At 40.8% G+C, this 27,161-nt stretch overlaps 2 protein-coding genes across 2 annotated transcripts; one reads left to right on the forward strand and one right to left on the reverse strand.

Annotated features, from left to right (window-relative positions):
- LOC110738503 lies at positions 1-537 on the reverse strand. Its single transcript, XM_021918914.1, has 2 exons — positions 275-537; positions 1-205 (listed from the first exon to the last, which is right to left on the reverse strand). Exons 1-2 carry the CDS (start codon positions 535-537, stop codon positions 1-3), a joined length of 468 nt encoding a protein of 155 aa, XP_021774606.1.
- A 10,377-nt stretch (positions 538-10,914) lies between these two features.
- Positions 10,915-26,211, forward strand: LOC110738504 (calcium/calmodulin-regulated receptor-like kinase 1). Its single transcript, XM_021918915.1, has 5 exons — positions 10,915-11,045; positions 11,668-11,821; positions 11,994-12,120; positions 24,543-24,614; positions 25,905-26,211. Exons 1-4 carry the CDS (start codon positions 10,915-10,917, stop codon positions 24,566-24,568), a joined length of 438 nt encoding a protein of 145 aa, XP_021774607.1. The 3' UTR covers positions 24,569-24,614; positions 25,905-26,211.
- The last annotated feature ends 950 nt before the right edge of the window (positions 26,212-27,161 follow it).

Here is a 27,161-nt window from a genome sequence, read left to right on the forward strand (position 1 = left end):
CTACTGACTTCTTTCAATGACTTCCACACAAATCACTTTGCAAAGCTTCTCAGGGTGAATCACAGCCTTCTTCCAGTAGGAGTGGTTTCTGGCCAGCCAAATATGATAAAGTAAGGCTGTAAGAACAGCCAACACCACCTTCTTCTTAATTGGATCTTTCAGTCCTCTGCTCCAAATTTTCCAAGCATTCTCAATGCTATAATCTCTATACTTCACACCAATTCAGTTACAAACATTCTTCATGCAACCCTTACTGTAAATGCAATTAAAAAACAGATGATGCAAATTCTCAGGTTCAGTGCCACAGAGCAAACAAGCCTCATCTTCACAGATTCCCAGTTTGAACAACTTGTTTCTCAACCTTAATCTGTCATGAATAGCAATCCAAGCTATAAAAGAGTGCTTTGGAATATTGAAATTATTCCATATCCATTTGGTCCATCTAACATCAGGCATACTTCCTTGTAACCATTTATAGCCTTCTCCAATTGAATAGCCTTTGTCAGTCCAGTTTCTGCTATCAAAGCCTGCCTTCATTTCCTCTTTAACCTTGCAGTTCTCTTCCAAGCCCAACCTGAGCCCTTACTTGGCACATAATTCCACCAATTTTTATTCTTTATGTACACAGCATGCACCCATTTCACCCAGAGAGAGTCTTTTTTACAAGCTACTCTCCAAACATGTTTACCAGTAAACAATCTCTGATTCCCAAACCACCAGCTTTCCTTGGTTTGCACACCCAATCCCAAGAAATAGGAGGAGCTTTAGAAAGAGAAATGCTACTATCCCAAAGAAAAGCCCTACATAATTGATTAATTCTGGCAATGACATACTTTGGGAGAAGGACACACTGAGCCCAAAAAGAATAAAAGCTAATCAGCACTGCATTAAGAACGACAACTCTACCAGCATAAGATAGGTTTCTACTTGACCAACATCTAATCCTAGCCATCATCTTATCAATAAGCACATCAAAATCATTTGCTCTAATATATTTAGAATTTAGAGGGATCCCTATATATCTGAAAGGGAACTGTCCTTCAATGAATCCAGAATTCTGAAGAATATCTTATTTCACAACATCTTGCACATTGCCAAACAGAATAGCTATTTTATCCTCATTAGCCTGAAGACCCGAAACCAAGTAAAAGGTCTTAAGGGCTCTAGAAAGAAGGGAATTGGACCTCTTATCACCATGAGCAAATAACATCAAGTCATCAGCAAACACCAAATGATTGAGTTTCAGAGACCTACATCTATAGTGGTATCTGAACTTTGATTTCTGTCCAACTTTCTTCAGGAACCGAGTAAGGTACTCTATACACACCACAAACAGTAAAGGAGAAAGGGGGTCTCCTTTTCTAATACCCCTGGCTCCCTTGAAAAAACCATGTCTACCACCATTTATCATGAGAGAGAAAGTAGGAGAAGAAACACAAGCCATAATCCACTTCACAAACACACTAGGAAAGCCAAGAGCAGTCAACATTCTCTCAATAAAAAGCCATTTAATAATATCATAAGCTTTCCTGATATCAACCTTAATAGTGCATCTAGGAGGCTTTATCTTATTCTTATAATCCTTCACAAGGTCTTGACATAACATAATATTGTCAAGAATAGCTCTGCCAGAGACAAAAGCCCCTGCTCCTCACTGATGATACAAGGCAACACCTCCTTAAGTCTAGAACAGATCATTTTAGATAGAATTTTATAAAGCACATTACAAAAAGCAACAGGACGAAATTGAGTCACATCAACATCATTTGCAACCTTAGGAATCAAAGTCAAGGAAGTAGTATATAGAGCGAGTTATTTTGTTGATCCTAATTAATCTATCCACCTTTACTTACCTTAAGTCCATCATCACAACCATTCACAGACTCACAACAGCTATATCTACAAGAACCATCAAACGGCAGAACACAAACACACACAGCCCAAAAAAACAAAGAAAGAAATCAAAACAATTAAAACAAAGTAACTCATTAGCTCTATTTATATATAAATCACTAATTACATTATCACATTCCATCCACTCTCTATAAATATCCATTCTAAAGATTTATAGCTACAAGATCAACAACCAGAAGATTTTTATCTAGGCGTGCTTGGATTGAGGAAAATGTATTAATAGGTAGGGTAATAAAAGTCAAACTATGCAAAATGAAAGTAAATAGAGAAGAAGGAGATAGTGATGGTGTGCTTGTAAGAAAAATTATGTTAGTGATCGTGAGGTATGAGGTAATAGTTACACTTAGGGGAGGGTGTGTAACTATTACCCTCATTATGAGGGTAATAATTCCTCAATTTCTCTCTTTTCCTCATGCAACAACTACCTTATTCATTTGTAAACATCATACCTCCTATAGCAACACCTCTAATTACTTATGTTTTTTCAAGTTTGACTTTTATTACCCCCTTAATATATTATACCCAATCAAAGCATGCCTAAGGAATGATATTTAGTTCAATTTTATAAGTAGACAACTTAAAATAAACGCAGTAATAAAAAAATGTTCACATCTTAGGCTATACGTCGGTGATCTGACTCTTTAGAAGACTCTTTGGGATTAGAATACTACCATCGCTAAGGCTACTAACTTCAATCTTTAATAGAAATACTCATCTATTTTTGTCGATTGACTTTCATATTCAAAATAAATCATGACTAGTTGTAGTGAAACAAGTTTAGTTTATATTTCAATCTTATAAAGGTGTAATTTAGCTGCTTTTATAACTCACCTTGTTTTCTGACATCAATCATTGAGATGAAAAAACGTTATTGGGGTCGTGGATGTGAAATGGGCTAGTTTAGGGCTTTGAATGAATGGGCTAAATGTCACGAAATATAATTTTAGACTCTTAAAGGCACAAAATAGTTAAGAATAAGGTAAGGGGAATGCGCGAATCATTAAATCGAAGCCAAACTATCATTTGACGGCTAGGTAACCTTCATCATCGGGTCTCGTATTGGGGGAGGCACCGAATTAGGTGTCTACACCCTTGTGTCGTCCACACTCCAGCTGCCTCCAACCGCAATAATGCAGGCTGAGTTGCTGCAAATTTTGTCAGATTTCAAGGGGGAAATAGCCGGCATGCTAAAGGCTAATCCTCCAACTCCCGTAGAGCCGACCCCAAAAAAGCCAGCCAAGTTAAAAGATAAAGGCATGGAAATTGCCGCTCAGCCCTATAATTTAAAGGATGTGCGGACTAGACTGTCGACTCCACATCCAAAGAAGACAATCCCCATTGATTGGGACAAGGTCAGCCTTCCAAAGGGTGACCCTCCTAGGAAACTGTCCCGCCAGCAAGTTTCGGACGACAACAAACCCATTTTCACAGATGCACGAGAGTACCTCCTGAAAGGAATGGTGTCCTTCCAACAAGTGTATTATTCTGATAGAGGGTTCAGAATTAATACAGAGCTAATTCTTCAGTAAGGTCAAGTGATCGGAATGCCTAGGTGGTGGTCGCTTCCAATCAGTAATATTAAGGTATAATGAATATTACAGCTTAACCTTAATTGAACCCTTCGGGTCGAACCCAATCGAACAACCGATCCGAGACAACGAATTAATCCGAAGGATTTAATGAGTCGACGGAGTTATACGAACAAAGACGTCGGATATCGAGCCTAGGGCGTCGAGGCCGAGCGTCGCAAAATCACAAGCAACAAGTACAAGAAAAGTCGTAGCTAGGCTAGGCTAGCTCATCGCAAACCTAGGCGCACCATGTGTATGCTAGGCACACCATGGTGTGCTAGGCGAAGCATGAGTGTTACGCGCACAAGGCAGCCCATCGCAGCCTTCGCATGGCATGGCAGCACCATCGCAAGCCACACGCACCATGCACAGCACTATCGCATGGCCAGGCCTATGCGTGTGTGCGTGTGTATGTGCTTAGGGCCATCGCAAGCCATCGCAGGCCACACGCACCAAGCACAGCCATCGCAGTGCTGGGCACTTGCGTGTATGCGTGTGCGTGTGCGTGTGTGCCTCGCACCATCGCAACATCAGCCTCGCACAGCAGCACCATGATAGGCTTCCTTGCGTGTGTGCGTGTGCGTAGGCACCATCGCAGGCCATGCACCAAGCACAACACACCTATGCGTGTGCGTGTGCGAGTGCTAGTGCATGCTGGCCTTGCTGTGCGTAGGCATGCGAGGGGTGTGCGTGTGCCTGGATGTGTGAGTGCCAGTGCATGCTGGCTAGCAAGCAGCAGTAGTGAAGGGTGTCTGGGCTTGTGTGTGTATGTGCGACTGGGAGTGCGAGGGCCTGGGTGTGCGTGTGCGTGAGAGAGCCAGCAGCCAGCAACACTTGCTAGCAGCGCCCAACGCCTAGCAAACAGCAATGTAGGCATCACCCAGCAGTAGCACGCAGCGCGCATGGGGGCTGGCTGTGCTGATGCTTGCTGCCTTGTGCTGGCTGGCTGGGTTAGCTGGCAGTGCTAGCTGGCTGCCAGCCTAGCAGCCCCTATGCCGGTTTTTTGAAGGTGGGGACCAAGGCTTGGGCAAAGCCTTGGGGAGCAAGGCAATGGTCCTCCCCACCTCTCTTGGTCCTCACTTAACTCTCTCTCTCCCCTTGGCACTTGTTGCATTGTGATTGCATTTAATTAATTATTTAATTTAGAATTAAATAAATTAATGCTTTTGCACATGATCCCATATTGATCATGAATTGGGATTCAAGTTCCCATTCTTTATAAATACCCACTTGGTTGGGATTTTGAGAAGAACACTTGAGTGGAAAAGTAAAGGCAACTCCATTGTTGAGTATACCTAGAAATTCGTAAAACTCCAAGTTTTTATTTGTCCAGGCCTCGACTAACCTTCGAGGCTTAGGACGCTCGGGTCGGGTTCGAGGGTACGATCCCGTCGGAGGCCTCGTGTTTTCGAGGTTCAAGTAAGAGCTCATAGTAGAGCGAAGCACGCGTCAAAGGTATAATCTTTTATCCTTTATTATGCTTTTAATTATGTTTTGCTTGTTAATTGCATTTATTATGGGGGCAGGTCTTGGTTGGTTTCATTCCGCGTAGTGTGGGTCACTACAAAACCCTACAGCGGTATTGGAGCCTAGCTCCTTTTAATTTTTGCAATTATTGATTATTTAAGGTGTTTTTAAAGTAAGATTTATATTCTGGTTTTGCTTTTCTAATTAGATTAGAAGCTCGTTTTAATTAATTTTAAAACTCGTATTTTTATCGATTTGGCTGTCGAACCCAGATTTTGGCTTATAAATAGTGATTTTTGGGTGGAATCGATATTCTGAAACAGATTCAACCCTCTTCGAGAACTGTCCAGAAGCCAAATTCGAACCAGAAACCCAAGTTTTTGGGGTTTTTTTCGTTTTTTCAACGAAAATTTTAAATCTTTTTAAGCCTTGATTAATGCAAGCATTACAAGGTTAGATTAAATGCATTATTGCATCCCTAATCTACTGCTATTTTAATTATCCTTAAGCATAATTATGGAGTTTTAATTAGTGCTTGAGTTGATATGCCTTTTTCACACAAATTTGATTTTTCACAATTATGCAAATAAGTGGCATTAATGTGTGAATGTTTGATGTGAATATGTAATTTTAAGTTCCCAAGTATGTTAAATTTCTAATCTTTAAAGGTTTAAATGATTGGAACTCTAACCCTTAATTCAATATTGAACTAAGTTTGGATTTTTCATTTTTTGTTGATTAAAATCCATGAAGTTCAAATACTTGTGAGTAAAATTTTGATTAATCTTCATATTGGAAGATGTAATCTTGATATTTTACACAAGTATGAAAGTTGGAAAATTTTATCATTAGATGGTTAATTTATTTTTCCAACTCCCATTTGTCAAATCCATTATTAATTTGCATATTGGCTAAATTAATTATGAACATAGCTATTTCAATTTTAAGCATAAAGGAAGACCTAAATTATTTCAAAAATAAATTTTTGGATGATTTAGGCTTGTGCATTGTTAAAATTGAATTTAATTAAGTTGGACTTATTTTATTTTCATTTTTGCCCTTAAATTAATTCTAAAATAAATTTAGATTAATTTTATGTCACACGTAAATCAGGATTAATATCCCGAGAAATGGCACGCAAATCAAGGCAAAAAACCCAAGCGCCACCAAGGCTAGTCGGGCTGCCTAGCAGCCCACATGTGGCTGCCTATGGTGCGCACAGGGGTGTGCCTTGAGGGGCTGTTGTGTGGCAGTGGGACATGCGTGCTGCCATAGTGCTAGGTGCATGGCAGGACTGCTGGAGTTACTTGTGCGTGCTCCTGGGCAGTGATGCAACAAGCCCCAGCCAACCTGCCATACGCTGCCAGGCACCAGCTAGCATGCGCAGCATTCGTAGCAAGCTGCTAGTGCTAGCTGGCGCAGCATACTACGCTGGGCATGGATGCTGGCACACAGCACAGCAAGCGCAGCACATGGGCTGCCTAGCAGCCATGGTGCGCACCCACCAAGCGCTTGTGTGGGCTATTTTGCTTAATTTTGAGCTATGCAATTTTGTGAAAATTTTGCCGTTTTAAATTATTTATGTAATTATTTTAACGAGGTTAGACCTCGATTTTTCTGGCTTTTGCAAAATTTTGATTTTGGCAAAATTATGGGTTATGCCGACTTAATTAATCGGATTAATTAAGTATGGATGCGGAATTTAGTGGGAGCTTAATTGATTACGTGAGCAATTTTCTTTTAGAAATAATGGTTTAAACCACTTTGACTAGTTTTAATTAGGCGCGTTAATCGGATTAACCACCTAAGTTAGTTACTAGTTTTGCGTGTTTAATTATGTATTTCGTAATATGCATGGGCCATTCACAAATAGTGAATGGGTGAATGGAAGATTGTTTTCAAAACAGGTTATTGAAAAAGGCAACTAGTAGGGCCCGACTAGGATAGAAAATACGGACTGCGTTCCGTTATGTATTTTTGTAAATCTAAATACGGTTTGCGAACCGTTAAGTATTTTTGTACTTTAGATTAATCTTAGTCGTACTAGCTAGTTATTTTATTTTGGCCAAGATGTCTCAAGACGGCGTTTCGATGAAGACGAGCCAAGATGAAGACCCATGGAAATTGAAGATTTCAAGGGGTCATGCTAGTTGCCAAATGCATCAAGTTATACTTTATATATATATTATTGTTATATATGAATGTTAGATGCATGTCTAGGATTTCATATGTTGCGACGATTAGTTAAGTTCACTTAAATCAAACCAACATAGAAACCCTAGGTCCCTTAAAATATTGAGCTAAAATTTGCCGTTCTAAGAACAACACTTACCGAACTAATGCGCGTATGTGATAGGCTACGCCAAAGCAAGGCATCACTACTTCCCTATGAACGTAAGGTATACTAGGTATACAAGTTGTCTTGGTTAAGCTCAACGATATCAGTAAGGAGTCCTTAGATGTCGTGGCAAAAGAGATAAAATGTCAAGAATGCATTAGATGCGACATTTTATCAAACCGAGAGTAGCTTGGAGCTATTAGCAATTGGATTGCTTACCTTAAGATATTTAATGATTAAGACAAGCCAAAGCATGCTTAACCATTTCTTGATCTTTGGGATCTCGGAATCATTTTATTCTCGCCCATAAGGGACAATTTATTAATGCGTGGATAAAATGCTCAATAAGATTGAAAATTTGCATGAACGCTTTTGAATTTTAACTTATTGGTTTATGAATGGTTTTTCATTTTAAATTCTTTCAATTGTAGAACAATGTCTGCAAGTAACTCAAACAACAACCAAATGTGCCCGGAACTCCCCAAAAAGTTGGCCTTTTCTTTAAACTTGGTCAACTTCAAGGAATGGGAGGAGGAACTCAGGAGAACTCTCTGGAATTGTTCCTTGGAGTATACTCTTGATACTCCCATTCCAAGCTTCTTTGCCAAAGGGATCATAACCGATGAGGCTCATGAAGAATGGTCTTCCAATTGCAAAAAGGTCTCACGACTTATGGCAAATTCTATCCCGAAAGATTGGAAGGAAACCCTTTCCTCCTACCTTCCCGACATGTTCCTCAAAGCACTTGAGGACGTTGTCAATGTAAGAGTCACCAAGAGTGACAATGGAAACTTTGATGGACTCGTGTTTGACTTGACTAGGTCACTCTCAAACATGAGGATAAAGCCACCAAACATGGGATGTCTTTCTAAGGAAAGGCGTCGGCTTTGGACCAAGGTCTACAATGCCAAATTGAGACCCGGCATGCCCCTCCGACCTCATATGCTTGGAATGACTAGGCTCTTCAAACACATGCAGCTTCTCGGAATCTCATTGGAGGATGAGATGGCGGGGCATATCTTGCTTGCTTCGCTCCACTCGGGCTATGATGCACTTAGAGTGCATATAGTAGCAGGAAAGGAGACACGCTCCTTAATGGAGGTGGTGCAACTACTCAGCCGAGCCACACATGTGGAATGACCGAGAGGCCCTTAAGAACAAGGAGAAGGGAGTTCAAGAAGGTCAAGGAGAAGATGTGTTGCTTCTATTGTGGTGGGCAAGGCCACTACAAGAGAGAATGCAAGCTCTTTCGAGAAGAGGAAGAGAGGAATGGAGCATCTGCCTCAGGTATCTTCCTAAACACTTGTGAATTAAGCTTATCATAGGTATTAGATACCAAGTCTCACTAGTAGAAAAATTGAAAAAGGCACCCCCATTTTGCCACCGGTTCTTGAAAACCAGTGGGAAAAGTTTTATTTTATTAAAAAAAAGATGGAAAATGGATTTGCCACCGGTTCTAACCAAACCGGTGGGAAAAGTATGTTTTTCGCACCGGTTCTAACAAAACCAGTGGGAAAAGTGTTATGAAATAAAAAAAACCGCTTATATTCTTCTTTCTTTCTCCTTCAATTCCTCGATCTTTCCTCCTCTCTCGTCTGCGCTACCTCTCTCTCCTCTCTCTCTTCTCCATTAAAACGAACCTCTCTGTACTCCTTCCTCTCTCTGTACTCCTTCATATCTTTCTCGCCGTACTCCTTCCTCTTTCCCTCGTCCATTTAAGCGTTTCTCGCTGTACTCTTTCCTCTCTCTCTCTCCTCCATTTATGCGTACTCGAAATTCTCCATTAAAGGGGCTTCTGAGCTTTCTCTCCTCCATTGAAGTAGTCTCTAAGGTTAGATGCTTCTTTTTCTTTAATCATCTAATATTAATTTTGACAATCTAGTGTTAATCGTGTATTTAATTGTTAGTATATACTCAATTTAGGGTTATTCGAAGTTGGAAAATTGAACTATTGGTTATACAAAGTCGAAGAATTTAACGTAATTTTTGGAGTCTAGTTTGATAATTGAGTCAATTTTGGTTGCTAATTTGTGAATTTTAGTTTATTTATTTTATTTTATAGGAAAAACACAAATTCACAAATTCTGGGGGTGGAGGAATGGTTTCAGGGGTAGAGTTTTGAGTCTACGGCGGTTTCGGGTCAGGGAAAGGGGTGGGGGTTTCTGGTGGGGAAAGGGATGGGAGTTAGGGTGGTTTCGGGTTAAGGAATTCAAGTTTTGGGCGGTTTCGTTGGTGGGGCTGGGGCAGGGGGTCTATTGCGCTTATGTGGCTCTGGAAGGAAGGTGGTTTTGGTGGTGGTGCAGGGGGAGGGGGTGGCTATTGGGGCTGAGTTGGGGAGTGGTTGTTGGGCTGAAACGCAGTCAAGAGATAGACAGGAGAATAGGGTTTTGGGAGGGTTGAAGGTGAAGGATGTTGTTAGTGGGGAGGTTAAGGATGTGCAGGTTTCTAGGTTGTTTTTTACTATTGGGCATGAACCTGCTACTAGGATTTTTGGGAATGAGGTGGAGTTGGATGCGGATGGGTATGTGGTTACGACACCGGGTACGACGAAGACGAGTGTGAAGGGTGTTTTTGTAGCGGGTGATGTTCAGGATAAGAAGTATAGGCAGGCTGTTACTGCTGCTGGGACTGGTTAGTGTTTGTTTATATGGTTTTGGTTTGAATTCTGTGTTATTGCATATTTGCGTTGTTGTGTTTATTATGTAAATGCTTGTGTCGTGTATATATCATTGTGGGATTTGTTAAGACATTACAATGGCTACCTAGTCGCGAACTCGAGCTTGAAGATTCTTGAGAGGTTTGGGGGCGTTTATATCCATAATCCATTCCTTTGATAGCTGTATATATTCATGTGGTCGAAAGCCTTGGGGTCCTATAGGCTATAGCCCCTGTGAGCTGTAGTATGTGAAAGGGGATAATGGAAAGAAGCTAGAAATGGTAGATTGTGCATAAAAGTTTGTTTACAAATCTAAGATTGCAGCGTATATAATATAGGTTAGAGGTGTAATTAACACTGGAAGAATAGGTTTAGTTGAGCCTTGATTAGGCATACATCCCTGTCCTGTATTTTGCTAACAAGACATTGTTGATTTTTCGGGGGGTTTGAACCGGTGGGGAATGCGTATTTTCGCCTAGTGATTACTTATAGTCATTTCAATTGAAGATACTTATTTTTTGGTGTTTAGAGAGACATAAAGAGCAATGATATAAATCGAAATGATGACCGGATTACGGAATGCACATTGTGGATTTGTGGTACAATCGTATAAGTGTTGTGATATGTTTTGTTGATGATGTTATCAGGGAGATGATTTGTGTGTTAGCTGCTACTACATTGACAGTGAGCTCAATGCTTATGCCATATCTTCTGCTCAGGTCAACTGCTTAGCTTGCTTATCTATTTTTATACAACTATTTTACAAATACACAAAGGAAGTACGGAATTATGTTGAGTACATTTGATAATTCAGTTCCATGGAAAGTCGAAAAACCTTTAAACTGTTGCCATGCTTCGGTGATTGTAAGTTGTAATTGCTCTGTGTAAATGGATCATTTGGTAAAAAAAAAAATAAAAAAAAATAAGTTGTTTGGATGAACTATTTTAATGTTAATTTGTTTTATAAAATGAGCGTTACCCTTGGCCCTGAATCTCCAAGACGATATAGAAAAAGTGTCAGTGGGATGTCTTTGTGGCTTGACGGCTTTAAGAGAAGTAATGTTGTTTCTGTATCTGGTATACTTGAGTTTGCTTACAGGTTTGCTTTCTGAAATTTACTTAAGTTTTTAGTGACAATGTTAACATTATTCCGTTGAGACATTAAAAATAAGGAATTGGCAATCCTCTTTATGTGATCATAGGGACAAAACCAAATTGGGTAGTGAAGATGAGAAATCTTATCAGTCCGATTAGTGCCATTTTTATAGATTGATCAATGGATTTTGTAAATGTTGCTAACAAATCAATTATGTTTCATAACTTGATGCTTGAATCTTGGTGTTAGATTTTATTACATATATGCTGCTGTTTTGATTCTTTGTAATTTACGTGAGAATCGTAAAAGGAGGTATTAATTGCTTTCTTATGGTAATAAATAATTGTCGTAGCAGACCTCATTACAGCTTATAATGTCATATTACTGTGTTTGGCTGGTGTCATTGCTTTGCTAAGAATGTATAATTCAAGTATAATTTACATCTTAATATGATTTTTGGTCTCAGTATCTCAAGTGCTCTCTTTCTCCACCCTCTTTGTCATATCCTTGTTGGAGAGTAATTTCTTGCAGATTCAAATCATGGTGAAACTACTGATATGAACAGAACTGTGATTGCACTTTACTTGATGACTATAAGAGTATAAGCTGGCTACTTCTTTTGCAGGGATTTGCAGAAGGCGACTCAGAATTTCACAACATTGGTTGGCCAGGGTGCATATGGTCCTGTGTACAAAGCTCAGATGTCAACTGGTGAAATAGTTGCTATGAAGGTGATGGCAACTGATTCAAAGCAAGGGGAGCGAGAATTTGAAACAGAGGTAATGTCATATTTTAATCAGTGCAACTTCTTAGCGGCAATATAATCTATACCAAGGTTCATCCTTAGATGTCCTGTGTGGTAGACAAGTTGCTGTCTCTTTTTGTGTTGTAGTTATTGTGCTGATTGATTCTTGATCTCACCTTCTTTTATTGCATGCTCTTGTTTCTCAGGTTAAGCTGTTAGGAAGGTTGCATCACAGGAACCTCTTGAATTTGCTTGGATATTGTACAGAGAAGGGAAAAAACATGCTTATATATGCGTATATGAGCAATGGCAGCCTAGCTTCCCATTTATACAGTAAGTGAACAAATTATATCTTCAGCATTTATGCGAGCCTAGGTTAATGTAGAAATAAGAGTGTTCCAGCCCTTCTAGGTGTCATTGCAATGATATGAAATAATCAGATTTAACCAACTTCTTTTCCAGGAAAATTAATTACTGTGCATGTAAATGGATACATTGAGATATGTTGAAAAGTTACGATATTTGATTTTCATCTGTGGATTGACTGAAGAACATCAATGATTAAACTACCTTGCAAACCTAGTTTTGTGAACCTTTCTTACGTTGGAGCCTGCAAATTGACAGGTTTCCTCATTTTTCAGCTTAAGTGATCCCATTGCAAGGATAATTGCAATTGGGGCTTCCATGCATGCAACTATGCAAGCTTAATTAGGAAGAGGTTCTTCTGTTAAAAGTGGCTCTATAGGAAGTTCTTGTCGCTTGAACTTCTTGTTCAGCATCCCTAATTGGTATCATCCTGTTCAGACCAGTGACACCAGTCCCATTAACAAAATCTATAGTTGTCTGAATAAGATTTTGTTTCCCTTATCATCTATTAATCAAACTTTGATTTTTCCTTTTCTTATGATCTTCTAGAGCGTAATTTTTATTGCTATTCGCGAGAAGTGATGGAGGGTAGTATCCGAATTGGGTTGAAATTTGTTGTGAAATAGAACTACAGGACTTGAATTACAATCTTGGGTTGATTATTCTAGTTTTAGGTGAGCTGTATCTTAGAATTTTACTACAATTAAATAGATTCTACGAATGCTCATTTGGACCCTTTTCTTTTGATTTTAGCATGGTGGCATTTTGAGATATTTGGGGAACTAAATTCTCTGCTTTGCAACTTATATACTGTTATAGCTGGACGATAAACTGAATGAATTGTAGTAGCGTAATAATAAGTTTGGGGAATGCTTTGGGTCTGATATTCCTGTTTGTCTGTCATATGGTTGGTTTCTTCTAGCAATAGGACATTAATAAAAAACCTCTATTTTGGCATTAAATCATAAAAAAATACATATAAGTAGGCATTCATGTTGATTTATAATAGGCTGATGAATAATATAAGTTTCCAAGTTCTCCTTCAGGAATTTGAGTGCATTAAATTTTAACCTGCCTGACCTGACTCGTGCTTCTACTGTATATATATGTAGTATGAAATTTGGTGTTATGCTCCCTTAATATTTCTGATGGAATTTCTTAAAACACATGTTGCTGAAAGGAATAATGTCCTTCCAACAAGTGTATTCTTCCGATAGAGGGTTCAGAATTATTACAGAGCTAATTCTTCAGTAAGGTCAAGTGATCGGAATGCCTAGGTGGAGGCCGCCTTCGATTAGTAATATCGACGTACAATTATTATTACAACTTGATCTTAACTGAACCCTTCGGGTCGAACCCAATCGAATCTCCGATCCGAGACGACGAATTAATCCGAAAGGATTTAATGAGTCGATAGAGTTTTACGAATACAAACGTCGGAAATCAAGCCTAGGGCGTCGAGACCGAGCGTCGCAAAATCACAAGCAACAAGTATGAGCGTAGCCGTAGCTAGGCTAGGCTAGCTCATCACAAGCCTAGGTGGACCATGTGTGTGCTAGGCGCACCATAGTGTGCTAGGCACCATCGCAGCCTAGGCGCGCCCTGGCAGCCCATCGCAAGCTAGCAGTGTACTAGCATGGGTGCCTGGGTGCGCATGGCAGCTATCGCAAGCCCCACAAGCACCAGGCAGCCCATCGCAGCTAGCAGCGTGCTAGCCTGGGTGCCTGGGTGCTCATAGGGGCTATCGCAACCCTGTCGCACCAGGCACAACACCCATGTGTGCATGCATGTGCGTGGGCACTGTCGCAGCCCCACAACACCACGCACAACACCATCGTTGTGCTAGGCACATGTGCGTGTGTGCGTGTGTGTGTGCACCAAAGCACAGCGCTAGTGCGTGCTGGCCTTGCGTGTGTGCTAGGCACCATCGCAGGCCATGCACCAAGCACAGCTAGCTTGTGCGCAATGCTAGCCTTGCGTGTGTTCTAGGCACCATCGCAGGCCACGCACCAAGCACAGCGCTAGTGCGTGCTGGCCTGGAAGCACGTAGCTGTGCGGGCACGGGGCGAGTGGTGCTGGCTGGCTAAGGGCCATGCGTATGCTGGCCTGGCTATGATGGCTATGCGAGAGCCACACATGCATGTGTGTGTGCCTGCGATAGCAAGGCAGCAGCACCATGCGTGTGCGTGTGCCTGCAATAGCAAGGCAGCCGCACCACGCATATGCGTGTGTGTGTGCCTGCGATAGCAAGGCAACAGCGCCCAGCGCCCAGCACAAGGCGTGGCTCGCTAGCAGGACGCAAGTGCTGGGCTGGGTGATGCATGGTGCGCCAGCCAAGCATGCTAGATGGTCGTGCGTGCTGGCAGCGCCAGGTGGCAGTTAGCCTAGCTGCCTTGCAAATGGCGGTTTGAGGGGAAGTGGGTGGGGACCAAAGCCACCAAGCTTCCCTTGGGGAGCAAGGCAATGGTCCCCCCCATGGGATATGGTCCTCACCTAACCCATCCTCTCCTTTTGCCACTTGTTGGCTTGTGATTGTTTTGCATAATTATTTATTTTAGAATTAAATAAATTATTGCAATTGCACATGATCCCACATTGATCATGAAAAGGGTTTCAAGTCCCCATTCTCTATAAATACCCACTTGGTTGGGATTTTGAGAATACAACCTTGAGTGGAATTAAAAAGGCAACTCTAAGAAAAGAGTAAACCTTTGATTCGTGAAACTCATAATTATTTTGTCCGGGTCTTGACTAACCTTCAAGACTTGGGACGCTCGGGTCGGGTCGAGGGTACGATCCGTCGGAGATCTCGTCTTTTCGGGATTTTTAAGTAAGAGCTCCTTGGGAGCGAAGCACGCGTCAAAGGTATAATTCTTGTCCTTAATCTTGTTTGATTAAGTTTATTATACTTGTTTAATTGCTTTAATTAAGGGGCGGGTCTTGGTGGGTTTCCTTCCGCGTAGTGTCGGGTCACTACGAAACCCTACAGCGGTATCGGAGCCACGCTCCTTTTAATTTTTGCAATTATTGTTTAATTAGGGTGTTTGAAAGAATTTAATTTTCTGGTTCATATTCATCTAATTAGATTAGATGCTCGTTTTATTTAATTTTTAAAACTCGATTTTATTTTCGATTTGGCTGTCGAACCCAGATTTTGGCTCAAAAATAGTGATTTTTTGGTGGAATTGACATTCTGGAACTATTTCAGTCCATATAGGGTTATCCAGAAACCAAATTCGAACCAGAAACCAAATTTTTCTGGGGTTTTTCGTTTTTCAACGAAAATTTTAATTCTTTTTAAGCCTTGATTAATGCAAGTATTACAAGGTTAGATTAAATGCACATTTGCATCACTAATCTACTGTTTTTAAAATATCCTTGAGCATAATAATGGAGTGTTTATTAGTGCTTAAGTTGATATACGAAGTTGTCACATAAACTTGTTTTTCACAAATTTTGCAAATAAATTGCAATAAGGTGTGAAAACTTGTTGTGATTTTGTATTTTAAGTTCCCAAGATATGTTAAAGTTATAATTTTTAAAGGTTTAAATGATTGGAACCCTAACCCTAAATTCCATGTTGAACAAAGTTTGGATTTTTTTTCATGTTTTGGTTGATTAAAATCCATTAAGTTCAATTACTTGTGAGTAAAATTTGATTAATATTCATGTTGGAAGATGTAATCTTGGTATTTTACACAAGTATGCAAGTTGGAAATTTTTTTATCATTGGATGGTTAATTTATTTTTCCAACTCCCTTTTGTCAAATCCATTATTAATTTGCATATTGGCAAGATTAATTTTGGACATAGCTCATTTTATTTTAAGCATAAAGTTTGACCTAATTTTGTTCAAAATTGAAATTTTGGATAAATTTAGGCTTGTGCACCAATAAAATAAATTTGTTTAAGTTAGACTTAATATTTGTTATATTTTATTTTCCCTCAAAAATTAATTCTAAAATTTGATTTAGAATTGATTATTGTCACACACAAATTGGAATTAAATTCCGAGTAAAATGCACGCAAAACGATGCAAAACCGCAAGCGTCAATAAGGCTAGCCGGGCTGCCTAGCAGCCCACATGTAGGCTGCCTGTGGTGCGCATAAGGCTGTGCATCGCTTGGTGCGTGGCTGTGTGGCGAGGAGGGGTCTGCTGTGTGGTGCGTGTGCTGGCGCATGGGGCCTTAGGCTGCTAGAACGCTTGTGCTGCTGCTGGGCAGCGAGGCAGCAAGCCCCAGCCAGCCAGCCCTCTGATGCTTGTGCCAGCAAGCTGCTAGCATGCTGCTGGTGCTAGCTAGCTAGACAGGCTGTGCTAGGCACACTTGCTAGCTGCTAGCACCACGCACCATGGTGCAGAGGCCATGGGCTGCCTAGCAGCCATGGTGCGCCATCCATCATAGGATGATGCCTTTTTTTTTTGCTGCTTAGTACTTGAGCTATGATTTTGCGATTTTTTTTCCGTGTTAATAATTTTAATTAATTATTTTAACGAGGCTAAAAACCTCGATTTTTGATTTTGCAAAATTTTGACAAATTACGGGTTATGCTGACTTAATTAATTGGATTAATTAAGTACGGATGCAGAATTTAGTGGGAGCTTAAGTAAATGCGTTAGCATTTTGCGTTTAGAAATAATGGATTAAACCACTTTGACTAGTTTTAATTAGGCGCGTTAATTGGATTAACGACCTAAGTTAGTTACTAGTTTTGCGTGTTTAATTATGTATTTCGTAAAATTGCATGGGCCGTTCACAAATAGTGAACGGGTGAATGAAAGATTGTTTTCAAAACAGGTTCTTTGAAAATGGCAACTAGTGGGGCCCGACTAGGATAGAAAATACGGACTGCGTTCCGTTATGTATTTTTGTAAATCTAAATACGGTCTGCGAACCGTTTAGTATTTTTGTACTAATTAGATTAATCTTAGTCGTTCTAGCTAGATGCTTTTATTTCATTTTGGCCAAGATGTCTCAAGACGGCGTTTTGACGAAGACGAGCCAAGATGAAGACCCATGGAAATTGAAGATTTCAAGGGGTTATGCTAGTTTCCAAATGCATCTATTTTTTATGCCTTATATATTGTTATTATATATGTTTGCTAGATGCATGTCTAGGATTTCTATAATGTTGCGATGATTAGTTAAGTTCACTTAAATCAACCAACATAAAAACCCTAGGTCCCTTAATAATATTGAGCTAAAATTTGTCGTTCCAAGAACAACACTTACCGAACTAATGCGCGTATGTGATGGATTACGCCAAAGCGAGGCATCACTACTTCCCTAGGAACGTAAGGTATACTAGGTATACAAGTTGTCTTGGTTAAGCTCAACGATATCAGTAAGGAGTCCTTAGATGTCGTGGCAAAAGAGATAAAATGTCAAGTATGCATTAGATGCGACATTTTATCAAACCGAGAGTAGCTTGGAGCTATTAGCAATTGGATTGCTTACCTTAAGATATTTAATGGTTAAGACAAGCCAAAGCATGCTTAATCATTTCTTGATCGTTGGGATCTCGGAATCATTTTATTCTCGCCCATAAGGGACAATCTTAAAATGCGTGGATAAAATGTTCAATAAGCTTCTTTGCCAAAGGGATCATGACCGACGAGGCTCATGAAGAATGGTCTTCCAATTGCAAAAGGGTCTCACGACTTATGGCAAATTCTATCCCGGAAGATTGGAAGGAAACCCTTTCCTCCTACCTTCCCGACATGTTCCTCAAAGCACTTGAGGACGTTGTCAATGTAAGAGTCACCAAGAGTGACAATGGCAACTTTGATGGACTCGTGTTTGACTTGACTAGGTCACTCTCAAACATGAGGATTAAGCCACCAAACCTTGGATGTCTTGCTAAGGAAAGGCGACGGCTTTGGACCAAGGTCTACATTGCTAAATTGAGACCCGGCATGCCCCTCCGACCTCATGTGCTTGGTATGACTAGGCTCTTCAAGCACATGCAGCTTCTCGGAATTCCATTGGAAGATGAGATGGCGGGGCATATCTTGTTTGCTTCACTCCACTCGGGCTATGATGTTCTCAGAGTGCATATCGTTGCGGGAAAGGAGACACACTCCCTCGAGGAGGTGGTGCAACTACTTAGCCAAGCCACTGCCTATGGAATGACCAAAAGGCTCTTGAGAGCTAAGAAGAAGGAGTTCAAGAAGGTTAAGGCAAAGATGAGATGCTTCCATTGTGGCATACAAGGACATTACAAGAGGGAATGCATGCTCGTCAAGGAAGAGGGGATCACTCCGACCAGCTCAGGTATCTTCCTTAACACTTATGGATTAAGCTTATCATAGGTATTAGATACCAAGTATGACTCACTTAATGTTGCCTTTTTAGGGACCAAGTGAAGAAGCTTATCAAGTGTTTGGTGCAAGAGCAAGAAGACGATGAAGATGGTTTTTCGGTCGTGCTTGCATGCACTATTTTGTCTATGACATGTAATTAAACTATTTCTAGTTTTCATCATGCTTTGAACATATTATGATCCATGGTGTTGGACACCTAGGAATTTCAAATGTAAGACTTTTGACAATAGTTGTTTCAAGTTTGTCTTACAAATTTATGTTCAATTAAATTGCATGTTTTACATATGATTAGACAAAAGTTGATACCACTAAGCTAAGACCATCAAGTCGAATCAAACCTACTTGTGGCATTGTCGTCTTGGCCACATTAACATCAAATGCATCAAGAAACTTCTTCAAGAAGGTGTTCTTGACTCATTCGACTTAGAGTCGTTTGAAAATTGCGAAGGATGCTTATTAGGCAAGATGATCAAACAACCATTCTCCAAGTTAGGAGAAAGGGCAAGTGACTTATTAGGTCTAATGCACACGAATGTATGTGGACTTATGAGCACACCCGCAAGGCAAGGTTACCGATATTTCATCACTTTCACCGACGATTATAGTAGATATGGCTATATCTACTTAATGTCGAATAAATCTGAATCCTTTGTGAAAATCAAAGAATTTGAGAAAGAAGTTGAAAATCAACTTGGCAAGAAAATTAAAGCACTTCGATCGGATCGAGGTGGCGAATATTTGAGCCATGAATTCGACGATCACTTGAAAGAATGTGGCATTCTTTCAGAGTTGACACCTCCCGGAACTCCTCAACGGAACGGAGTGTCCGAACGGAGGAATCGGACCTTGTTAGACATGGTTCGGTCAATGATGGGTCTTAGTGAACTCCCTATCTCGTTCTGGGGACATACGCTACAAACAGCAGCACTAACACTGAATAGAGCTCCGTCAAAAGCTGTTGAAAAGACTCCATAAGAATTATGGACTAAGAAACCTCCTCGGTTGTCTTTTCTCAAGATTTGGGGATACGAAGCATATGTCAAGCGATTAATTTCGGACAAACTTCACCTCAAATAGGATAAGTGTTTCTTTGTGGGATATCCAAAAGAAACCAAAGGGTATTACTTCTACAATAAATCCGAGAACAAAGTGTTTGTTGCTCGTGATGGTGTCTTTTTGGAGAAGGATCACCTTTCCAAAATGACAGTGGGAGGAAAATAGAACTCGACGAAGTTCGAGAGGACGAGCAACAATGTCAACCTGACAAAACTGACAATTTAGATACTTTGGAAGCATCTGAGAAGATTGGTCAGAGTCAAACAGACAATGTAAATGCTCAACCGATTACCCTACGTAGGTCGCAACGGCAAAGATCTCAACCAGACAGATACCTCGGTATCGTCTTAACTGATGATCAGGACATCCTAGTTATGGATGGTGATGAGCCGGCGACATACAAGCAAGCTATGACGAGCCCCGACTCTGCAAAATGGCAAGAGGCCATGAAATCCGAGATGGACTCCATGTCTGAAAATCAAGTCTGGGACTTGGTGAATTTGCCCGAGGGTTACACACCCATTGGTTGCAAATGGATCTTCAAAGTTAAGACAGACAAAGATGGAAATGTATCGATATACAAAGCTAGACTGGTGGCAAAAGGTTATAGACAAGTCCACGGGATTGACCATGATGAAACTTTTTCACCAGCTGCAATGCTAAAGTCCGTCCGGATCATCCTAGCGATTGCTGCATATTACGATTACGAAATATGGCAAATGAATGTCAAAACCGCCTTCCTTAATGGGATTTTGGATGAAACTGTGTATATGACACAACCAGAGGGTTTTGTCAATCCAGGCAACACCGAAAAGGTTTGCAAAGCTGAAGAAGTCCATTTATGGACTAAAGCAAGCCAACAGAAGTTGGAATCTGCGATTTGATGAAGCCATCAGCAAGTTTAGTTTTATCAAGAATCCAGATGAGTCTTGTGTATACAAGAAGGTCAGTGGGAGTGATATTGCATTCCTAGTCCTGTATGTCGATGACATATTGCTCATTGGAAACAGAACAAAATTATTGGAGTCCATAAAGGGCTGGTTGGGAAAGTGCTTTTCAATGAAGGACTTAGGAGAGGCACAGTACATATTGGGCATCAAGATCTACGGGGATAGATCTAAGAGGATGATTGGATTAAGCCAGAGTACTTACATTGATAAAGTACTGGCTCGATTCAACATGGAAAATGCCAAAAGAGGGCATTTACCCAATGTCCCATGGCATAACTCTCAGCAAGAAACAGTTTCCGCAGACACCTATTGAGCGAGAAAGAATGAATCAGATCCCATATGCTTCGCTAATCGGATTGATCATGTATGCCATGATATGTACAAGGCCAGAAGTATCGTATGCCCTGAGTGCAACGAGTCGATACCAATCGAACCCAGGAGAGGCGCATTGGACTGCGGCCAAAAACATCCTTAAGTACCTGAAAAGGAACAAGGATAAATTCCTGGTGTATGGAGGCCACAAAGAACAGGTTGTTGAAGGTTACACCGACGCTAGCTTCAAGACTGACAGAGACAACTTCAAGTCGCAGTCGGGGTATATATTCTGTCTGAATGGAGGAGTGTTTAGCTGGAAGAGTGCCAAGCAGAGCACCACTGCAGACTCTACAACTGAAGTCGAGTACTTGGTCGCTTCGGAAGCTGCCAAGGAAGCTGTTTGGATTCACAAGTTCATCAGTGAACTTGGTGTTGTACCCTCAATCAAGGGGCCGATAGATCTCTATTGTGATAATAATGGAGCTATCGCTCAGGCAAGGGAGCCGAGAGAACACCAAAAGGTCAAACACGTGCAAAGGCGATTTCACATGATAAGGGAATGGAAATCCGAAGGTGAAATCAGAATTTGTAAGATCGGCACAGATGATAATGTAGCCGATCCTTTGACTAAACCTTTGCCTCAAGTGAAACACAACAAGCACATTGAGGCAATGGGAATCAAGCATGTTGGAGACTGGCTTTGAAATTCCCTGTACATGTGTTTTAATTAAATAGGATATTTAATGTAAGACACTGTACTAAAACCATTCATTAATGGAGTAATTAATTTTGTGCAAAATTATCATTCACTCCATTACTATTTAATTGTGGTTTAGAATTAAATAATGAGTCCATTCGATTTACGAAAATATTCAAAATAGGGTATCAAGACCATGTCTTGGATAAAGAAACACCTGTTAAGTGAACATTAAATATTAAATCGAAAAGTATTCCTAATCGAGGTCATCTAACAGATGGACGATTGATGACCGCCATAGATTAGTGTGTAGTATGATTTACAACACCGTTTCTTGTGCTGCGAGGACATGACGGTCATAAATCATTTGCACAGGTACAGTTTAGAACTGTACTGGATAAGACCTATGAGAGTACTTTAAGAAAATTTAATATTTTGTCATAAGTACATTTCTCATTATGACTATCGGAACTTATTTCCTCCGACCATGTGAAGTTTTCTTGTTTGAGTACTAGACTCTTTGATGTTTCCAAACGTCTGCCGTAACTGGGGATCATAACGGAAACACTCGGGAGACTATGTCCTCTTAGTAAGAAGAACTTACAATACAAGACTGGGATTGTCCCCCTACTAACAATAGGGAAAATGTTTTGTTGTTTAAAAGGCCGCTCGAAGAGCGAGACTGTGAAAATGCATGGCTATGCTCAGATGGATTTTAAAAATCATCTGCTTATTGACAGTCGAACTCGGAGATCGTGAAACACTTCTGAACGTAATAAGGATGACAAAAAATCTTACCTTATAGTTCACGAAGAAACATTAAGTGACAAAGGAAATGAGCTATACACAATATGCACACTTGTCCGGAAGGACAAGTGGGAGATTGAAAGGAATGGTGTCCTTCCAACAAGTGTATTCTTCCGAAATTGGGTTCAGAATTATTACAGAGCTAATTCTTCAGTATGGTCAAGTGATCGGAATGCCTATGTGGAGGCCGCTTCCGATCAGTAATATCGAGGTACAATTGATATTACAACTTGATCTTAACTGAACCCTTCGGGTCGAACCCAATCGAATCTCCGACCCAAGACGACGAATTAATCCGAAAGGATTTAATGAGTCGATAGAGTTTTATGAATACAGACGTCGAAAATCGAGCCTAGGGCGTCGAGACCGAGCGTCGCAAAATCACAAGCAACAAGTATGAACGTAGCCGTAGCTAGGCTAGGCTAGCTCATCACAAGCCTAGGTGGACCATGTGTGTGCTAGGCGCACCATGGTGTGCTAGGCACCATCGCAGCCTAGGCGCGCCCTGGCAGCGCATCGCAAGCTAGCAGTGTACTAGCATGGGTGCCTAGGTGCGCATGGCAGCTATCGCAAGCCCTACAAGCACCAGGCAGCCCATCGCAGCTAGCAGCGTGCTAGCCTGGGTGCCTGGGTGCTCATAGGGGCTATTTCAGCCCTATCGCACCAGGCATAGCACCCATGTGTGCGTGCATGTGCGTGGGCATTGTCGCAGCCCCACAACACCACGCACAACACCATCGCTGTGCTAGGCACATGTGCGTGTGTGCGTGTGTGTGTGCACCAAAGCACAGCGCTAGTGCGTGATGGCCTTGCGTGTGTGCTAGGCACCATTGCAGGCCATGCACCAAGCACATCTAGCTGGTGCGCAGCGCTAGCCTTGCGTGTGTGCTAGGCACCATCGCAGGCCACACACCAAGCACAGCGCTAGTGCGTGCGGGCCTGGAAGCACGTAGCTGTGCGGGCACGGGGCGAGTGGTGCTGGCTGGCTAGGGGCCATGCGTATGCTGGACTGGCTATGCTGGCTATGCGAGAGCCACGCATGCATGTGCGTGTGCCTGCGATAGCAAGGCAGCAGCACCATGCGTGTGCGTGTGCCTGCGATAGCAAGGCAGCACCACGCAAGCGTGTGCGTGTGCCTGCGATAGCAAGGCAGCAGTACCACGCATATGTGTGTGCGTGTTCCTGCGATAGCAAGGCAACAGTGCCCAGCGCCCAGCACAAGGCGTGGCTCGCTAGCAGCACGCAAGTGCTGGGCTGGGTGATGCATGGTGCGCCAGCCAAGCATGCTAGCTGGCTGTGCGTGCTGGCAGCGCTAGGTGGCAGCCAGCCTAGCTGCCTTGAAAATGGCGGTTTGAGGGGAAGTGGGAGGGGACCAAAGCCACCAAGCTTCCCTTGGGGAACAAGGCAATGGTCCCCCCCATGGGATATGGTCCTCACCTAACCCATCCTCTCCTTTTGTCACTTGTTGGCTTGTGATTGTTTTTCATAATTATTTATTTTAGAATTAAATAAATTATTGCAATTGCACATGATCCCACATTGATCATGAAAAGGGGCTTCAAGTCCCCATTCTCTATAAATACCCACTTGGTTGGGATTTTGAGAATACAACCTTGAGTGGAATTAAAAAGGCAACTCTAAGAAAAGAGTAAACCTTTGATTCGTAAAACTCATAGTTATTTTGTCCGGGTCTTGACTAACCTTCAAGACTTGGGACGCTCGGGTCGGGTCGAGGGTACGATCCGTCGGAGATCTCGTCTTTTCGGGATTTTTAAGTAAGAGCTCCTTGGGAGCGAAGCACGCGTCAAAGGTATAATTCTTGTCCTTAATCTTCTTTGATTAAGTTTATTATGCTTGTTTAATTGCTTTAATTAAGGGGCGGGTCTTGGTGGGTTTCCTTCCGCGTAGTGTCGGGTCACTACGAAACCCTACAGTTGCACAGTGTTTATATAGATTAGATTAATACTGTGCAGATAAGATCCACGCTTTCTTTCTTACATTGTCATAAGCTAACCCATAATATACAGGGTTCATGATATTCATTTTCTTTCTCCAGATGAAAAGATGGAACCATTGAGCTGGGAACGAAGGGTTCATATAGCATTGGATGTCGCAAGAGGCTTGGAGTATCTTCATGACGAGGTAATTTATTTATTCTATCTATTGAGTGGGGTTTAGATAAGCGAAAACCTACTTATTTTTTTTTGCTGTTTTCAATCTGATTTCTTCCTTCTGCTTTCAGGCAGTTCCTCCTGTGATACATCGTGACATTAAATCTTCCAACATTTTGTTGGATCAGTCAATGAAAGCTAGGGTATGTTCATTGTTATCACTTCCCAACAGCTTTGACATTTTATTTTGCTTGTGATGTCCTTGGGATTTAAGGGCTTGGGAGTTGGGACTTGATGCTTCCTTTTGATTAAAGGATTTGATATTGGGGTTCCATGTGTTTATGGATAATTATATGCATTTATTTTTCTAGATATTGTTATCCCTAGATCATTTTGGCATTAGTTATAGTCAGGCCAATTTTGTTGCAAAACTCTGAATAGAAGTTAAGTTGTATTGTGCACAAAAGTTGAATCAAGTGTTATAAGCTCATCCTCAAGAACAAAAACTAGGAATTAAGTGTAAGTGTTTTATAGGACTACTAATATATCAGAGTAATCGCATAGATCTGAATACTGCGCTTTTAAAAAGGATCATTTAAGATGCATGAGTTTTTTTTCTTTTCATTTCTTAAGCAATTAGTTAGAGAGTTTATTAATAATGCAGAACTGAAAATGCTTAATACAGACCTCCAGAACAACAGAACCAAAAGCTTGCAGGCAGACAAAACTTGCTAAGCAACCACCTTACATCACTATCACTTCTCTAAGCTCATTTGAGCATCTACAAGAAACTTTCATTAAAATTTCATTCACAATAACATCAAAAGTTATAGCATTTACCATGAAATTTGCGGTATTATTATGAAGACATAACTGCTATATTGACTCAGTATATCATGTAATATACAGCTTTGATTGCGAGCTTTTCTTCTAGTTCAATATTACTGCTGTCTTCAACTCAGCATCAAAACCAGTAAAATAATCCCAAGAGCCAACACTTTTAAAGGACAGGTACTTGATTCTTTCAGGATGATTCTTTCAGGATGATGTGCAGATTCACCTTTTTCTAACACACCCCAGGATCTCTTTTCTTCTTTAAATTGTTGGCATTACAAGTAGTAGGATCCTGTGACCACTATTCTGTCTGGCATGTATGCTCAGCTCTAGTGTTGATGGGTGTTCCTATTAAGGGTCACATTTCAGCTCTAATATCTGTATCTTGCCTGAATCGTTATATACTACTAGCATCAATGTATGGTATTATTCAGGATTGTTGAGTCTAGAGGCTTGTAATAGTTAACATTGAGCACTCACAAGTCACAAACAAGCCCGTATCTACAAGAGTTAGAAATGAGTTTCAGATATTTACAAGATTTGGTAGCTAATGGCTCAACTTATAAAAATAGAGAATTTTTAGATTCTTTTGATTTATGCCTGATGTTTATTTGTATTGATACAGTTAGATGTGCACTAACGGAATTATCATGCTGCAGTTAACTCTAGAGTTAGCTTGAATCCTTCCCCTACAATGGACATCAATGCTGCCATCGGCAATGAGGACACCAGCTTGGGTGGGGAAATGGCATTTGATACTACAAAGACAAACACCATTGCCACCAATGTCACTGTGCTCTGCTCTGCATCAGTTTTGCATTCTTGCCGCCCTTGAAGTCCTGAGTTCTATTAGTTTTTGTATACTGTCAGACAGCATATGTTAGTGTGTATATGCCCAAAAATATATATGTTAGTGTTTATATGTCCATTTTGTTTTAGTTTTTTAAAGTGTAATATTACAAGTTATTGAGGCAAATATATGTGTTTTATGTATATTATGATTATATATAAGTATTTGGTACAATTTAAGTGAAAAAAATGCAAAAAAAAAATTTTTTTTTTTATTTTTTGGGGCACTTTTGCCACCGGGCTAGTGTGAAAACCGATGGGAAATGTTATAGTTTTGCCACCGGTTCACTTGAAAACCGGTGGGAAAAGTCCTCCAGCTTTAAGATAAATCACATGTTTTTGCCACCGGTTCACTCCAAAACCGGTGGGAAAAGTGGTTTTTGCCACCGGTTTTGAACCGGTGGGAAATCTTTGGGGATTTAGCACCCCTCAAATCAAGAACGGTTCAAAACCGGTGGGGAATGTGTGGTTTGAACCGGTGGGGATTGAGGTTTTTTTCCTAGTGTATGACTCACTTTATGTTGCTTTTTCAGAGACCAAGTGAGAAGCTTATCAAGTGTTGGTGCATGGACAAGTAGACGACGAAGATGGTTTTTCGGTCGTGCTTGCATGCACTATTTTTTCTATGACATGTAATTAAACTAATCTTAGTTTTTCATCATACTTTTGAACATAATATGATATATGGTGTTGGACACCTAGTTGTTTTGCATGTAAGACTTTGACAATAGTTGTTTCAAAATTGTCTTGAAAATATATATTCAATGGAAATTGCATGTTTTTACATATGATTAGACAAAAGTTGATACCGATAACTAAGATATCTAAGAATTCAACTTCGTTAACAAACATTAGTAGATATGGCTATATCTACTTAATGTCAAATAAATCTGAATCCTTTGACAAATTCAAAGAATTTCATAAAGAAGTTGAAAATCAACTTGGCAAGAAAATTAAAGCACTTCGATCGGATTGAGGTATCGAATATTTGAGCCATGAATTCGACGATCACTTGAAAGAAAATGGTATTCTTTCAGAGTTGACACCTCCCGGAACTCCTCAATAGA

The sequence above is a fragment of the Chenopodium quinoa genome, unplaced genomic scaffold, assembly GCF_001683475.1.
Source record: "Chenopodium quinoa cultivar QQ74 unplaced genomic scaffold, ASM168347v1, whole genome shotgun sequence".
Lineage (NCBI taxonomy): Eukaryota > Viridiplantae > Streptophyta > Magnoliopsida > Caryophyllales > Amaranthaceae > Chenopodium > Chenopodium quinoa.

Excerpts from the sequence above, each read along its gene's own strand:
- LOC110738503 (XM_021918914.1), bottom strand. The coding sequence starts at position 537 with ATGAAGGCAGGCTTTGATAGCAGAAACTGGACTGACAAAGGCTATTCA. Across the intron at positions 206-274 it reads CCTGAGAATTTGCATCATCT|AGATTATAGCATTGAGAATG; the intron begins GTTTTTTAATTG and ends TGTGAAGTATAG.
- LOC110738504 (XM_021918915.1), top strand. The coding sequence starts at position 10,915 with ATGAGCGTTACCCTTGGCCCTGAATCTCCAAGACGATATAGAAAAAGT. Across the intron at positions 11,822-11,993 it reads AGCGAGAATTTGAAACAGAG|GTTAAGCTGTTAGGAAGGTT; the intron begins GTAATGTCATAT and ends CTTGTTTCTCAG. Across the intron at positions 12,121-24,542 it reads CCTAGCTTCCCATTTATACA|GCAGTTCCTCCTGTGATACA; the intron begins GTAAGTGAACAA and ends TTCTGCTTTCAG.